Source organism: Oryzias latipes, chromosome 12 (genome assembly GCF_002234675.1).
Source record: "Oryzias latipes chromosome 12, ASM223467v1".
In the NCBI taxonomy this organism is placed as follows: Eukaryota; Metazoa; Chordata; class Actinopteri; order Beloniformes; family Adrianichthyidae; genus Oryzias; species Oryzias latipes.
The window spans coordinates 11,575,155-11,593,603 of record NC_019870.2 but is presented as its reverse complement, the minus strand read 5'-3'; the positions used below and the strand labels follow the sequence as shown (position 1 = coordinate 11,593,603).

The 18,449-nt window shown below is 35.8% G+C and overlaps 1 protein-coding gene across 1 annotated transcript in view; it reads right to left on the bottom strand.

Moving 5' to 3' along the window:
- Positions 1-18,449, bottom strand: part of astn2 (astrotactin 2) — a 326,855-nt gene that overhangs the window by 100,737 nt on the left and 207,669 nt on the right. The window contains exons 12-13 of the mRNA XM_023961099.1: positions 10,590-10,756; positions 7,333-7,521 (exon numbers count right to left, since the gene is read on the bottom strand). Of these exons, the coding sequence (XP_023816867.1) occupies positions 7,333-7,521; positions 10,590-10,756 (356 nt within the window). The remainder of the gene's footprint in view (positions 1-7,332; positions 7,522-10,589; positions 10,757-18,449) is intronic.

The window sequence follows — 18,449 nt, the reverse complement described above, 5'->3', positions numbered from 1 at the left end:
TGGATCTTCATAAAATAAGATGTTGCTGATACATGTTGCCAATACTTCTTGCCCTTCTGAAAAACATTCATTTTTCTTATTTTTTAAAGGGTCTATACCACACAAAATCATTTTTTGGAGCTTTTAAGTGTTTTATAGTGTTCATTCCTGACTATTAATAACCCCAAAGCAATATTTTGATCCATTCAAGCATTTCTGGGCATTCCTCTAAAAACCTGAGCCCCGCCCCCATGCTAACACACCATACCTGCTTTCTCAGCTGAGCTAGCAGTGATCGGAAACATTTATTTGCACACCCATCTTTGCAAACGCTTGGATGTTTTTTGTTTTTGTGGGCAAAACGCAGCCAGGCTGGCGAGGCCGGCTCCAGGTTGACAACATGAAATGGGCAACACCCACACGGAGAGAAAACCGGTTCCTCAGAGATCAGGTCGTCTTATCGGATTGGAATATGAGCTGTGAAAGTAACTAATATTTCATTTAAAAAATTGTTCTTTAGTGTGCCAAAGGTAATATATTATTATATATGGATATAGTTTACTCTGAAAGGTTCAAGAAAAGCATGATATAGGCCCTTTAAGAGACTACACAAAGCGAGATCAATGCAAAGCATAATGCACACACAAACATTCATATGCCTCAATGATGTACCTGTGAATCAGATTAAAGTCTTCTAAGCCATGTCAGCATTCCATCTTTTTTTCTTCAGGTGATGATGCAGGGGAAAAGTGTGATGTGTGAGAAAAGGGAGGAAGCATTTGACTGTGAAGGTGTGAGGAGCAAAAAAAAAGAAAGGAGCTGTGAAATAACTCTTGCATCTGCACATAAATGGTAATATGGAAAAAAGTAAAAGAAGAGACTTGAAGGAAAATTGTAATATGTTGCAGAGAATATGTAGAGTGTGAAAAAAAGATTACAAAGTGAAATACAAATACGACTGCTTTGTTCTTCTGTCAAATGACTGAGGATTTCGATAAGCAGAGTAAGTACTCGAGTGAGCTGACATGCCATTATACACACGTTTAATTAGCAGCACTGGGAGTCAAGTATTAAAGTCCTGTGTGCTTAGCTTCTCTGGATAAATTTGAAATAATGAATGGTAAAATGTGACTTTGAAATGTTCAAAAAAACTAAGATGGTTAAGCTCACAAAATAAGAATAGACCAATTTTCACACTAGGGAAAAAAAAAGATCTTAACTGAACTAACCAATTCTTTTCCCATCAGTCTGAGTTTAAACCACATCATGCATTTACTCAATGCGTAACTCCTGAACTCCTCTGCTTTTACCACAAATGACTGCACATTAGATCAATCTGAAATATGGTTTTGGCATTTGGTCTTAACCCGCTTTGTGACGAAAGGATGCGTGTTATTTAACCAAACAGACACATTAGCATAAAAGTGTGCTTTGCCTTTGAGCTGCAATTAATCTGCCATGTGTGCCTTTAACTGCAGGGAATAGAGAAGTGCGAGCAAGCACGCGTCTTACAATTCATGCAAATCTTTCTTGATTGCAGGAGCAGGTGCTGTGCGCAAAGGTGTGCTGAAATGAAGGCGGGATGACAACAAGAATATGAGATTCTCTGTCGTTTACAAAGGGCTTTCAGAAAAGGTCTGTCATTCTTTTATGACCAACAGTGGAGAGTTGGAAGAGATGCATGGAGGATTTTTAATAAGCGTTAGAATTCATGAAAAAGAACACTCTTTTTGTAGTAGTGCCACAACATGCAATGGAAAGGGGGAAAAAAAGCTGGAAAATTGCACTTCTTGTTTTTTGTTTGCATCACAATTTATTTTTCAGCTACATTTTGTTCCATTTATAAATAGTTGACAGTGTTTTTAATGTATGTTACATTTAAAAAGGCACTAAAGTGTGATTTTAATTTCATTTTCGTTATACTTCCATGTTTAAGTTTTTTTGTTAATTATTATTATTATTTTTAACTTCTCTTTGCTGCTTTGTCATTCTTTAAAAAAAATATATATATAAATATATTACAATTTTCACTCTTGGGCTAAGTTAGGGTGTAATCAGACAGGACAAATCATTTCATCCGAACCGACGACAGGACTTGGAAAGACAAGACTTTCCTGTTTCGAAGAACGGTTCCTGGTCCCGGACCAGGGTCTGCCAGCGTGTATTCAGACTGGAAATTTTTTTACGGATTAGCCGGGAAATTAACTCTGGTTCACTTTAAGGGAATCAAATGTGTCCTGTCTGAATAAACCCTTAGTAATGCCTAACAGTTTTTTTTTTTTTTTTCCCCAGTCAATTTTAAGAAGTCTCACCATTTGTCTTCAGTCGTGTTTTGGCTTACTCAATGAAGTTTCTGCCTCAAAAATGTGGATCCTTTGGAAACCTACAAAATACTTAAAAACTGATTTACTCTATAAGTGAACAGTTAAAAAAACAAAGAAAAAAAAACTTTTAGCCCTGTGGCAGTTTTCTTTCAAATCCATCTATCTCTCGTTTGATCATTTTCAAGTAAAGCCCAGAGATACAACAGAGCATGTTTCACTGATGTCTCTTAATGTGATTTAAAGTGCTTTTTGGCTTCTTGTTTTGTATTCTAACCACTTTTTGTTCAACCTCTGCAGAGTCCTTAATTCACTCCAAACTTTGGCTTGATTGCTTCTTTTTTCTGTTCAGCAGTTTTTGTTCTTTTCTGGATTCGAACACAGTGACCTGAGAATAAGGAGACAGATCAGTGTCTGAGTTTTGTATTTGCTGACCATTTTGTTCCTTTTTGTTCCTGCATTCTTATTTTTAATTAGTTTGGTGTGGACAGCTGTAGTATGAAACAGTAGAAAACAGTGATTTACAGGCTCCTGCATCCCTGTGACCCCAAAAGGGATATAACGGGTTAAGAAAACACCATGGACTTTGGATGACTGGATTTTGAACATCTGGAACAACTGATCTACATCCTGCTTATTGAAAATTTAACATTTACAATTTTTTTTACATATTTTGTATCATGTTTAATAAAATAAAATCCACACCTTGTTCAAACCCCACAAATTAATCTTCTTGAATTTGATTCTATTCATTTTATTGTTTTTAGTGATTACTGCAATAATGACATGTGTTTTATATTTACACTTGCAAACTTTTGAAGTAAATACTATAATTTAACCAAGGTGTATTCAAACTCACACTACTCTATTCCTTTACATTTTTGTTTTTTTCTCATACTGATCAATTAATATATTCTTCAAATATGATAGAAACAACAAAAACAGTAAATGGTGTATACAGTGCAAAGCGCTCTTCTACCTTCCTTAAAGGCCCAAAGTGCTTTACAGTCAAAGTCCAATTCACCTGTTTACACACTGATGGCAGCTCCACTACCGAACACTGGCGCTAACCCGTAATCATCAGGAGCAATGTGGGGTTCATTGTCTTGCTCAAGGACGCTTTGACACATTTGTGTGCAAGACGGGAACTTTTAACTGGAATAGAGAACTGGACCAAGTGAGTTTGACATCACTCAGGTTCAAGTCAATTCAATGAAATTGTATGTATGTAGCCCAATATTACAACATAGTCATCTCAATGGGCTTCATACTGGTAATTGCATCAAAACACAAAATCCGTCATAGGATACAATAGGTAATTTGTAAACTAAACAAAACAGACTTGGATGCTGGGCATCCCTGCCCTTAGACCCTCCTTTTCGGTAAAAAAAAACTCCTAAAAAATGAATTCCGGGGCAAAAGAATAAGAAACCTCATAAAAATGACTTACTTCCAGTTCCAACACAATAAAGGCAATTCAGTCGCTATTTTTTCACAATATGGACTTTGCCATGTTGGAGCCAGATGTAGCCAGTAACCAGTGATTTAACCAAGTTGGTCTAAGTAATTGTTTCATAACAGCAACTCTCTCTAATCAGGAGTAAGGTTGTTCAACGTCCACACCCATATCACTTGGAAAGCGGGCTCAGGAGAATCTGTCAATCAAATGTTTTAAAAATTAGACATGGAGGCCAGCGTGCACCACACACTTTATTGAGGCATCTGGTTGGTCAGTTCATAACTTGAATAACTTGAAAAAAGGAATAAAATTTCATTAAAAAATTGAATTAGACTTTTATTGCAAAATAAACAGCTATTAGTTAATTTATTTGTCAGAATAACCATTCTTGCTCTGCCACTTTTTTTTTTAATAAATTCTTGCTATGCTTTTGGGTAAAGGGTTAAAAACTCCAATATAATGAAGAAATTATACCGTAGCTCACAAGAGGCTTTGTTTCTTATTGTAAAATATTAGGTCAATAACAGTTTAATAAACTTGAATATGTTAACTTGTCCTTTTCGTAATTTAGGATTTTTTTCTGCCTTTATGAATAAACACTTCACGGGATTCTCTGTTTTTAATTTTCAGAGCACAAATAATGTAATGTGTAGTTTTTTTAAACAACCACTGAGAGTAATTTTAAATAACGAAATTGGATTTTTAAATGGGCCTGAACTCATTAAACAACTATATTTGGTAAATATTAGCACTTGGAAAATGAAAATAAATGCTTCCCATTCCTTTAAGTGTACTACGCACAATTATTTAACCTCTTTTCATTGCTTGTCCAAATGTCCAAGGTGTTTTTAGGGCTGCGTGGATATTTATCAAGTTGAAATGTGGAATTTATCTAACCTCAACAGAGTCTTACCTTGAGTACAAATCTCTTTGCTTTCCTGGTCTGTATTTAAACTGGAGCTAAGAGCAAGAGTCCGGAGTAAGAGGACACACAGCGTTTTGTCCCGCTTCAGGCCAAGTGGATCAAGATTTGCCTCCTCTGATTTAAATCTCTAAACGTAGCTTTTGTTTTATCTTTCAAACTGTGCCCTGTCAGGATGTCAAAGGCAGGTCCCAACTGGCTGAGCCACGTGAGCCATAGGGAACCAGTCAAGCTTTAGTTCTTCTAGCATATTACGCTGTAGACATGCCAATCATCAAACAAATTCCCTAAAGATTGATGCTGGGCCCTTTCTAGCCTACAAGTCTACTGCTGATCAAAGATAACAAATCCCGCTACAGCTCTTTATCCTTATTAATGCTCCGGAGCATCACACTTCTTGACATGTGGTCCTGTGTGCAGACTGATGCAAAGACAGCTGAGATAACCAAGGCAATGCAAACTTTATCAGCCTTTTCTTTACGCTTTGTTAAAATTCATTTAGCAAAGCGCTTAGTGCAAATCTCTTTAATGTATAAAGAAGCATTTAATTTCATGGCAAAGCCCATGAGTTCTGGTGGGTATAATTATCATTAAAGGGTCTGACGTTCACACACACACACACACACAAACAGCTCACTGCCGGGCAAAAAAGACAAAAACACAACATCTACAGGATATTAGTAAAGAAGAGACTTGAATTCAACCTATGATGCAGTGGTTCATTTAAGCTCAACTTATCGAGTTAGTTTCTCATTGAGATACAAATCCAGGAAGAAACCCAACATAACTCATAATAAGTAAGCATTTTCACGAATATAAGATGAACAGAGCCTGAGATGTAAGGACTAAGCAGTATGTCAATCAAGGAACTGTTTATCATTGAGTCAAAAAAACGTTTTTTTTGGGCAGCATGGTGTTGCACCCCAAGTATGGGTGGCTTTTCTTCAGGCACTCCAGTTTCCTCCCACAGTTTAAAAACAGGCTCCATAGGTTAACTGGTGACTAAATTATCCTCAGGTGTGATTGTTTGGCCCTGCAACAAACAGGCAACAGTGCAGGGTGGACCCCGTCTTCGCCCTACAGTTGTTGGGACAGGCTCAGATGACCCCAAATGGTATTCAGTGGGTTAAGAAGATGGACGGCTGGATGGATGGATGGATGGATGGATGGATGGATGGATGGATGGATGGATGGATGGATGGATGGATGGATGGATGGATGGATGGATGGATGGATGGAAGGCAATGTGGTAAGACAAAAGGCTAATTATTGGGAATAGAAAAGTCCTTCAATACATTATTAAAACAAACACTCAAAAAAACAAACACCAAAATGGTGAGATAGTCCACTGGCATTCCAGAGGGAACTAGATTGTGTTTACAGGTTTTATGTATCCATGGAGGAATACCATATGTGGTTCCACCTAACCAGGTCAAAGGCCAACAGATTCAAAGGCAATATATAGGCAGATTGCGTAAAGACTGGGATTGAAAATGAAGATCCTCCTTTATCACTTCAGGACTTTTAGTCATTCGATATTTATAAGAATGAGTTGAATTTTAGTTTTTAGAATTAAATAAGAAGTTCTGAAAAATGGTTCTGAACAATATCAATAGGTTCACACTATCCATGCACATTTTTTATTTTTTGTAGAGTAAAGAATCTGTCTATGACGGTATGAAACAACTGGTAAAAATGACCAACTTAAATAATAAAGAGCTTGCTGAAAAGAAAATAACAAAAAAAAAGCAACATTGATGTGATTTTGCTTTTCCTCTCTAAATTAAAAATATTAAAATTTCAAAATGTATTTTTTTTCTGGAGAATTTTAATTGTTATGCAACCTTTCCGACACTAGAGATAGTGTTTTATTAAAAAATGAATTGTTTGAATTACAGATTTGGTATCAAAACGCCTACATTTTTCAAAACCAGTCTGCCAGAAGATTGGAACAGCTGAAAAGCAGTGCACAACACAGAAAACCACTGTGCTTTATGGCAGCAGTGAAAGGTGTAAATAGTGTAAAAGGGAAAGGGTGGACATACAGAAGGTGAGATGCGTGTTGAGGAAGTCTGTGCCTGCATTGTGTTCTTGTACAGATAGGACATCATCCTCCTTTTGGCTTTGCCTTTCATCCCTGACGGCATGTGACTTATCAAAATGAGCCAGACTTTCAGAGGGGCTGCCAGTTTGAGGGGAAGTGCCACTGGATACTATGAGCCTCACTTCTCTCTAAGCCCTCACTCTATCGTAACTCTTCTTTTCCACATACATAGATAAAGACGAAAACACGTCTGTGCAAACCCAGACGGAGCAACCAAACACCACAGTGAGGGGCCGCTGATTCCCTGTGCTGCTCCACTGAGGTTTCTTGATACATAACAGCTTTTTTTTTTTTTTTATCCAGATAATGTGTCTTGTGTGATGCAGGAAAAGAAAAGTTAAGGTGTGAAACATCAGGCCTCAAGAGAAGGCTGAAGCTAAAGGTGTGAAAGGGAACTAACAGATAGACACTTTTGAAAAACAGATACAAAAAGAAAACAATAACGAAAAAAATGACAGCAAATTTAAGGCAAGAATAACAAATAAAATTTTAACATTAGGTAAAAGAAAAAGCATTTTTATCATGCTTGCAGGCGTGCAGCAGTTACCTGAATGTCATTTGGAAAATCTGCCCCAAATTGACTTGTTGTGTTTTGTTGTTGTATCCGTGTAACATCTCGCCGAACAGAGTGTCATTGAAGTGGACATCCTGCCTTGAGCATTTGGACCCCTCACAGTTCTCTGCCTGCAGGAGGCAGGAGCGCCCATCCCCTGCCAGCTTGTACTCCTGCACACACCTGAGGAGAAGAGACAGGTTGTCAATACAGCGCACAATCTTTGAACTCATTGGAACATTTGCATGGAACTATGTCCCAAAAATGTATAAACAGAAGAAAAATAAAATAATAAAGGCAAATTTATTATTTTTTTGACTGACCAATTACAAAGAATCAAAACTGAAACATATGGTATGTCAAATCACATATTTCTGTTAATGCCATTATTGGCTTCATAATAAATCAATTTTCTTTATGAAACTTGATGCAACTCACCAAGAGGAAACAAATTTCAGATCATCTGGAAAATATATTAATTTCTGGTGACGCAGAAAAATTACATCTTTTGTTAACCCATTTATAACCAAATGCTTATGTCCATGATGACTTAATAATACTCATTATTTATCAATTTAAAACGCTAGGTTTTAAAAGCAGACACTTAGAACTGCATCAGTTACGGTTCAGCAGCTATGTATTTGAATGCCATACAGATGGGATGAACATGTACATTACTGACGAAAATTAATGAATCTCTGTTAGTTGCTCTCTGTGAAAATCCGACTGTATTTGAGAGGGAAAACAGGCTCAAATCAAATTTCCATGTTGCTACCCACAATGCCCAATGAGGTAATCTAGTGGCAACAGCTTGTCCATAAACACAGCGGACCAGACCCAGTTTCAACAGAAGGCAGAAATAGAATTATGAGCTCTGTGTAAATTTATAAAATGTTTTAAATATCCAAAATTTGCCAGAACCTGCACACGGCTAGAATTTGGTTTTGTTTGTGTGATTTGTCGCAGCTTTGGGCCCAAAGGAGGAAGCACAGGCAGAGGAATCACTGCACTCTAAATGAGGCATGAACAGTTGTTACTGGATGAACATCAGACTTCTAAATCAGCATCTTCAAGATGGGAAAACCACTTATATTCATATTTAATAGAAAACTGTCAAGAGGAAAATTAATCCTGTACCAGGTCAGAACGCAGAGTAAAACAAAACATACTGCTTTCATGGAATCACAGAGAAAATAACCCAGAAAGTATGAACAGCTTTCTGGTCTATTGATCCATCATTTCTTTGAGGAATTCCACTATCATAAATTATGGAAATAAATTCAGATGATGCACACATTCCACTAGGCTTACAGAGAGAATATACCAGCATTTACACACAGTATGTAACAAACATTAAGTCAGCTGAAGTTGCATCTTTTATTCAGGTCAAACACAACCAGAAAATTAAGGAGGCCGAATTAAAACCTCTGAATTTAAAAACAAAACAAAACTGTGTCAGTCACTGTATATTGTATGAAAGGTTTGCGTGTATTTAAGCTGTAAAACAAACATTGATGTATAGTCTATTTATCAAAATATTGTAGAGATCAAATATATAGTTTTTGCTAAAAATAAATATGACCAAAAATGCTTGGCATGGTGACATTTCTCAGTTATTATTATTAATATTATTATTATTTTTATGACCGAGAAAATAAAATAAAATGTACAAATGAGCATTACTTTGAAGTTAGGAAATTTAAAAAATACATACAATAATAACATCAACGAAGTTCCCAGGTCTTAACTTGGCTCACTAATACTCTGATTTTTTTAAAAAAAAATAAAGTTTCCTTTTGGCTACATATTCTATTCAATTCAATTCAATTCAATTTTTATTTGTATAGCCCAAATTCACAACAACAGTTGTCTCAATGGGCTTCATACTGGTAACTGTAAAGTAAACATACAATGAAAATGATCATAAATGCATAGAATTCCATAGGAGAATACTAAACTTTAACTAAACAGACTAAATTAAACTGGGCATTCCTGCCCTTAGACCCTCCTTTGCTGTAAGGAAAAACTCCTAAAAAAATAAATAAAAAAGGATTCCGGAAAAAAATAAGAAACCTCAGGAGTGTCCACATGAAGGAGGGATCCTCCCCCAGGACGGACAGGCGATGTACCAGAACTCTTAGAGAAGAATTAGCGTATCTAACTCTACCACTACAAATTTAAAGTCCAGCAGATGAGCTTCATCCAGATGGAGTTGATGGAACGCCCCCGACCATTGATGCATCTTTAGGAAAGTTGTAAGTTTGACCATCCCAGATTTGTTCTAACAAGTTGAAAAGAAACTTTACTGTCACACATAAAAAAAAAGTATTTGCAAACGCTCTCCTGTGGTGTCACCTCTCTTCTGGCGCTGCAGAGAGGCGGCTGCCTGTTGCAGCGGCTCCGGTTTGTTAGGACTTTGTTAGGACGTTTCGTGTCTTTTTGTCTTTAGTATTTATTTTAGTTTCCGATTGATTGTTTTGGTTCTCTGTCATCTATTGTGTGTAAGTTTGTATCTTGAGCCTAACGCCGACGCTGCAACAACTGAATTTCCCAAGCTGGGATCAATAAAGTATCTTTATCTTTATCTTATCTTTATCTTATTTCCAACCGAGAATGAGAGTATTTATACTAGGCTTAAAGAAAAACACAACATTGTTTGTGATTTTTAGATTTAAAAAAAGTATTTTACAAAGAATCGACAACAGTTTTATAGGACATTGGGGCAATTTAGGTAACTCAGCAGCCTTTATTTCATGCTGAATTAACCAGGATTATTAAGGCTTTTTTTTTATATTTATATATATGTGTGCTTACCTTTGTTTTGGACTTATCCTTGATTGTGCAATAGGTGGTCTATGCATTAAACCCCTGATGCCTGAAAGTATTTCTAACTATAAAAACTAAAAGGTTATGTTTTGTTTTCAGGTTAATTAAGGTAATTTTGGAGTTGAAGTTGTTTGATGCATCAATAGTCGTCAAAGGGTTAATTGTGACTGAAAATCAACTTTGGGATTTTGAACCTGTATACGTTAGTGTTTGCTGCTCCTGTCATTTCATTTTTTATCCACGAGTAAATTATCATTCCACACACTGGATAAATGTCCTGCTGAATGGGAACTTTGATATTGCATTACAAAAATAAAAAAAGCACATTTAGTCAAAAATAATTTATCTGAATAACTTGATGTTTCCAGCAAATGGACCCCATGAAGCAGTTTTTTTTTTCTTTTTCTGTTTGTGACTATTCTCACCCGCAATGCATGAGCACATTGCTGGAACTTGGGTCATCTTCCAGAGGCTCAAGCTGCTGGAGACACAGCTGTTCACAGCCCCCATTGAAGCCATCCGTGCAGTCAATGCCTCTGGAGTAGTCATAGCAACCTGAGCCATCCTTCATTGGCCTCAGCCCCTCAGGACACTGCAAGAAAAAGTATTCAGAGAAAGAAGGAGAGGAGATGAGAAGGAGACGTGAGGAGGAGGGGGAAGAATAGATTAGGAACAGGGAAGAACAAATTGAGGCACTAAGGTCAGTTTGTGCATTTTAAACAGACGCTACAGAGAAATAAAAGATAGCAGAAAGGGGAAGGGGGAGATGAAGAAAGAGAAGCAGATGCTTGGATTTTAGGTAAGTTTAAACAAAGACAAATACGGAATAAAAGCCACTCATCCTGTTTAATGCAGTGCAAAAATAGGGACGCTTTCGAGAGGGACTATACAATGACATGGCCTGTAAACACACAGCCTTAAATCAACACGGCTCCATTTTTTTCAGCTAACACAAACACAGAATCAAATCTAATCTTCACACTCTGGTTTGGTCCATGGACATTGTGCTTCATCGGACAAGTGAGAAAGCCCCTCTGACTTGGGTGAGGACCAAACAAGCAGTGACACACTTCCATCAGAAAACAGTTCACTAGTGAGTATAACCTGGTGTGATGCAGTTTGACCACAAACAGACCCTCCAGGCGCTAAACAGTGGAAACGAAAGCAAAGGAAATGCATGTCATGGGCGGCCATTCGTTTCCAGCACAACCGATGGAAATCTAACAAATCTCCATTCAGGAGAATGTTTAAAAAGTTTGACAAAACTTTCATTACAGTCAAAAGGAGGGTTGCACCAAACACTTTTTTGTGCTTTTTTTCTTCCTGGTCATAGATTCTGTCAGTCAATATTGTCCTCAAAAATTAATTCTTTCATATTCTTCCGATTTGTCCCTTTTGGGGTCACGGGGCTGCCGGAACCCATCCCAGCCACTCGTGGGCGAAGGCAGGGGACACCCTAGACAAGTCGCCAGTCTGTCACAGGGCAGATCCTCAAAAATAGGCTGCTGGAAAAAAAAGTGGTATGATATCCCTTGCTTATTCATACAGTTTAAAGTCTCACTCCAACAATCCTTTGATTTATTTTAAACCATCCCAAGTGGTCTTTTATGTAGGATTTTGCTGTTTTGTGTTGTTTTCTAGAACAAAGTTTCTGTAGAGCGGCAGGAGTTCATTAGAAACTCACCTCTGACTTTTTAGCGGGACTGTTGGCGTGGAGCAACCCTGCCCCCACATCCCGTCACCCATCTGTTTACACGCTCTCCCCCTAGCTTACAGTCCCTCACACCCCTGAGCTAACATAACAGTTGCAAAAATAGGGAGAAATATCTGAGCTATCCAGCCATACAATTTTGAGCTAGAAACCAGCACAGACGACGGAAAACAAAGACGTCTATGCGTCTAGTCGTCTGCAAGGGCATGCATCGGAATAGAGCGGAGCAGGGAGCTTGTGACTTTTCCCATCTACATCACAGCTGTTCCTGATTCAAAAGGAGTTGAATAAAGGAATACATTTTTGCAATTTTCTTAACATATTTCTTCTATAATGAGAAAAATGCCACAAGAACATGTTCAAAGCACACAAAACCCAATTTTCATCAGAGTGTGTCTGTGTATATCTTGGATAGTTCGCTTATTTGAATTTTTTCTGCAGACTAAAAAAGCAGACCCTGGTCTCCCTGCAAGCAAAAGTCTAGTTTTGCATAAGAACGGTTCATTAACAGTGTAATTATAAATTGACTAACAGACAGACAGAAAGTGTCATAGGTGTTGTGCAAGTGTTAATACAAAAACATAACAGGAAGAAAAGAAAGTGTCATCAACTACAAAAAAAATAATTTTGTATGTCCTGCAAGCATTTGTGGAGATGTTGAGCATTCATGTATGCATTCAGAACTGGCCAGGTTTCCTTTTTTAGGGGCTTTTTTTTTTCTTTGTAGTAAGTTATTATTTAGATTAATATCATTACCTAATTAGTTGCTGTTGTAACTCTATGGGTTTGGTGCAAAATTACAGCAAAATAACCACACACAAAAAAAGAACTGTTCAAGCAAAGCAAGTGGCATAGATCCTCCTGATCAAAAGGCAACTGCTTTAACAGTTTAATTTAAAGTTTAATTTAAAACTACATTTCACACTTTAGTGGGAGCACACTTTAGTGGAAGCAGCAACACAGAGAGCAGCTGAAACTCACCCATATTGTAAGCTGAAAGATGAGTGAGAGTGAAGCCTGTCAACAAAAATCTAAAAGGGTAAAAATGTCTCAAATCCTAACTGTTGAAAAAAAACATTCAACTTGTTTAGCACATTTACAGTCAAAATAATTATTCATAAAATTAACTTATGATGGCATATGTTATTGCTTGAACATTATAAATTCGGAGTAAATAAAAATAGGTAAAGGAACAGCATTAAACTTAAACTGCATTGAAAAATTTAGGTAACCTAACATTTATAGCTTGTAGACAAGTTACAGTTTTTTGAGGCGCCAGGTTGTGTCTCAGTAACACCCTAGTGACGGGTTTTTTTTTAAGGAAAAAAAAAGTGTTTTTACAGCAAGTAAAAAAATCATGATCAACATTCTTTTATTTTCATTACTGGAGGCAACATGCTTCACTTTATGCCTCACCAGATGTTTTTATACTTCATTTCAGCAATACTTTACCAAATTATTCCCCGCTTTACCATCCCTTTGAAACACACCAGTTAACCTGGCAGATTGTCTGTAGAATATTTACAACTAATTAGAGCTAGAAAGACTAAACCCAGCACGGATTAACGGTTTGCTTAAAAAAAAAAAATACAAACAAATAAAAGTTAGTCATTGGTTTCTCCTCTAAGTAAACACATTCATGAGTTTTTTTTTTTACTGACATTCAGTAACATATAAATATGTTGGCTTTTAAGAATCTGTAATTTAAAGGTGGAAGGAAGCAGGTTTTGCTAATTTAACTTAATTCCTGGTGCACACACCTCTTGTGGTTCAAGGTGGAGCAGTGTTTCTCATTCACTGGCAGCCACTCTAAATCACTTCAGACTTGTCTGCATTGGATTAGTTTTGGGGGTTTATGGATATGCATCTTATATTTTCTGTTGGTTTGTGTCTTCACAACCAACAGAAAATGCTAAATGTTCATGCTTATTTTTTTTTTAGCACCATAAGTTGCAGTGTTTAATCTTCTTTGGCGAGGGTGCCATTAATACTCAGGTGTGACTAATATGCAGGAGTGAAAGTAGATTCATCGATTAATTGATTTATCTAACCTGATACCTGATTTATCTGTCTGATGGAAGTTGTTAATTGTTGTTAGTTGTTAATGGAGTCAAATAAAACTACACCATGATGAATTCATTTAAAAATCAATTAAAATTGATATTGGAAAATATAATTTGGACTGACGTTTATAGGTTTCTTTTACTATAAAGTAAAAACCACCAAGTGCATCACAGCAGACAACACACGGCAAGGATGATCAAACCATCATTACAGTCCAACGAGTGGAAACACTTTGAATTTTGCAAAGACATGTGAGCATATTGTGCGGTAGAATGTTCTAATCGTGTTCCCTTTGGATTATTTGGATGTGGAAAAACAACTTTAGGAAACTAAACTTGTTTGTTTGTACACATATTTAATTTACGCTTAATGCATACTTGATGGAAATCTTCATCCTCACTTGCAATCTTCCTCTTGAACAATCTTTTCTGCATTGTTCATTTTCAATGACTTTTTCAAATATATATTACATTTTTTGCTGCATGTTTTCTTCTTTGTCATGCATTTTTTGGCTACTACAGAGTGACTTATAGCCCGAATAAAATGATCCTCACATTTGTGTAGTTAGTATTATCGAGTGCTTAATTTATTTTTTTTTAAAACAGTACTCCTGTGTGCTGGTGGTGCTTGTAAAGAACTTTTTTGCAGACAAAAGCTGGAGCAGACTGGAGGTAACTTGAAGAACTTGAACATGACAAACCAAAACAAACCTGAAAGCTGACTGAACTTAAACCTGACAGGAGCAGAAAAGAGGATCTGACAAAAAGCAACAGAAATCTTTAAAGCAGCCAAGCTAGCATATCAGTAATAGTCTTTATAGCCTGATTGACTTTTGCTAAGTCTGAAGGCTTTTCTGCCTATAAGAGCAGTTTGAGGTTAAAAATAAAATAAATAAATAAATAAATAAATAAGTAAAAGTAACATTTCTCTGTGTTATCAACATTTTTTCTGTCAGCATAATATTACCACAATTTAGCTGACAGTGTTTCTTTCCTGACAAAATGAAGGGTGAAAGCTCTACTTTGGGAAAAACTGCTGTGGGTTCAGGTGACGAAAGAAGAGATCAGGTTCTGTCGTGGGTTAGGGTCACTCGTAATCCACAAAGCTATCGCCCGAACTGTCGGAATTCAAACTACAGATCTCACGGGTAAAGCAAATGCAGGATCAGTATGGAATTAACACCTGCTCATAGATAACGACACTTAAGCTGAACGGAACTAACACTGAGAAAAATACCTTGTCCTGAGCTCATTGTTTGGATTAAAGAAATACTTCAATAGCTTAACAGTACTTGAAGTTAAATATGTTTTTTTGTACTTATACTTCCCCCACATTCTGAAACATGAAAGGTACAAAGAAATGCTGAAACCAAGAGCTGTTTCAGAACACCTCCCTGCATCTCATACCCAGAGGCAGCTGTGTTCACTGAAATTGGGTCATTGGGTAAGAGATGTCGCTGTCATTCAAGCCTACAACTTTATGTGAGCATATCTTCCTCCTGTGAAAGGGATAGTGGGAGGTGCAAGGACTTTTATCACCTTTAACTCTATAAATTTGAATGCTTCAAAGTTAAATATAGGACTGTTTTATGGTATTTTTGTTCTAAAGATTGTCGCTAGTATGCGTAAAAAAATAAAATAAAAAGTAACCCTTCAGTGCTGAAAGTATTTAAATTGAATTTGTAATAAGCTTGTTTTAGGTATCATTAAGTATAGATTCACTCCATGAATGGAGTCAAAAAAGGCCATCTTTGTCTTTCAGTTCAGTCTTATTTTAAAAATAGTTGAGACTTAAGAGCTAAATTAAAAGAAATAAGGGGAATATGATTTCAAAATAAAACTGTAAAATAAATGTAAAAGTTTGTTTTAAAACTAAGGCCAAAAGAACCATAGCAACACTGTTTTTTTGTTCTGAATTTTGAAGACTTTAAAAGTGTATTGTAAAGAGTAAACAGATTCTGGTTCCTAAAATCCCAAATGTTCATGTTCTGTGAGAGAAAGCTCTCAAGTCTCTGATATAATAACAATATCTCCTTGCTGTAATGTGAACCTTCCCATGAAACAAGATTGGAACCATTCATCATAATAAGGCGGAGCATTGGGAATAGCTGTCAGTAATTCAAAATCACTTGAAAGTATTCTTTTGTTGAATAAAGGTTCTAAAGCACAACCCATTGGCTATTTGTTGCTTTTTTTAAACCTTTTTTTTTTTTTTGTGCAGTAGCGCTGCGGCAGCAATATATTAGCTTCTAGCCAAGAGACATGCCCTAGTTTTTCAAGAATCATGTACATTAAGCTCTACAGAAGTCAACCTTTATGTTTCGGTTATGTTAACATTGTTGGCTCCATTAACATTATTGGCTCCAATAATGTTAACACACACGTTTTAAAACATGTTTTAATCCTAAATATGAATTATACACTTGGGTATCAATCATTTTTTCAAGGCCATGAGAGAGCATCACCACCTGCATAGCATGGACCAAGTGGGTTCATTTGAAAGGTCATAAAGAAAGTTTTTATATCTAAAACATAGTAGAACCAGGTTAAATAAACAGTGGTATATTTTTTTAATGAATATTTTTAAAAATCTGATCAACAATGTGAAAGAATCATTTTTTTAGCACTGCTCTGCTAAGGTTGTGGAAAAGAAAAGTAAAATGATCTAACACTAGGAACCTCATATTTTTCTATGATAGTTTAAAAGAATAAAATCAGAGAATTCCTTTGGGACAATTTCAGAGACTAACAGTCATGTTGTTTTTAGCGGTTTCATTTACAAAAAAGAAAGGAAAAAAAACCCCACAAATGCTGAAACAAAGGCCTGGAAAATATAATTACAAGAAAAGCCATTTGTTCCCCAACACTAGTTTCATAACCCGTAAACTCACCACAACTTCATTATTGTGCCTTGTTCTGCTTTCAACATGGACACACAAAGTTGTGTAATTAGTGAACTCAAGTACAAAGGAAGAATCATTCAAAATGTAAAAAAAAAAAAATAATCATCAATTTTAAAGCACTTTTAAAATATTTTAATGAAAAGTAATTGTGTTCATATTTGTCCAAAAGTGCCCTCAGCTGTAGCAATGAGCTCTGTAATTTCTGTTAAATCCTACTTCCTTATGAACTTTAATAAAGATGTTTGAATGTTTGTACTTAAGGCCACAACAGACAGCAGAAAAAAGTTCATAATATCTTGGCACAACACAGTTTATAATAAAGACAGTCTTAGGAAAGAGCAAGTATTAGAAAGACCTGAAAATAAGTATATAAAAAAATCTTAAGGAAAGTAACAGGAAGAGGGGTTAAAATATAAATGAACAAATAACAACAATAATAAAATTAAAAGTTCTAACAGTTCTGAAGAAGCCGCTTGAATGAGAGGTGAAAGGTCTTCAAAATAAACGTTTTGTCCAGCTGAACTTTATTTTTTGAAATTTTAATTTTATCATGACCTAAATGACTGGAAATCTGTACCAATACTAATAATAATACTATATTTTGTAATGGACGGGTGGCTCTGAATTTGAGAGGAATGCTTTAAAACAAATGCTGCTAAATCAGGCTCAGTGTGGCAAAAACTTGAATATCAGTGCAGTAGACAAAGTAGCGACTTCTTACTGAATTGCAAATTTTTGTTTTTTTAAATATACTTACTTTTTCTAGACAACTTATGATCCTTATAATCCTCTTTATTTTAATTTTTTATCAAAATAGACAATAATTTCAATCAGTGTAGTCCAATTCAGATAACAGCTGAGCAGAAAAAGTGAGCATCCTCCCATAAAAAAATAAAATAAAATAAAAAACTTGGAAAATAAAAACAATATTATCAGTTTTACTTATAGCACGGGATCATGTGGGAGTGGTCAAAATAGTTATTCTGTCCAGAACACTATTTTTGATGAAATAAGGGTATTATTCAAAAAAACTGGGTAGCATTACTTTCTATATGCTGACCTACTGTACATGTGTCCCAAAACTGCTTTTTTAAAATACAGTTAAAGATTCAGGAATGTCTTTTAAAAACCCCAATAATGGAAGCAGCATGATATGCATGATCAGTTCACAAAGCTGATGCTATATATATATATATATATATATATATATATATATATATATATATATATATATATATATATATATATATATATTTTTTTTTTTTTTTTTCCCCTAAACCAATTATAAATAATTGAGTTCACAGCTTAGACAAATCAGCCGGAATTCAAAATTGCAGTTGGATTCATGGGTAATGACAAAACAGGAGAAGATGATGATGTCTTCATTATGCCTGTAACAGCACTTCATCAGCAATCATGCATGGATGGCAACTGTAGCCATATGCAACATGCCATTAAAAGGTCAATAATTAAAATGTCATTTATTACAGTAAACCCTTAGATGCTTATGTCCAGGACGTCTTTACACGGCATTTCTATTATCTATTATAAATGCATTCATCTGTAAGTTATGTATGTTCACTACATGCTCCATTTTTTAGATAATTA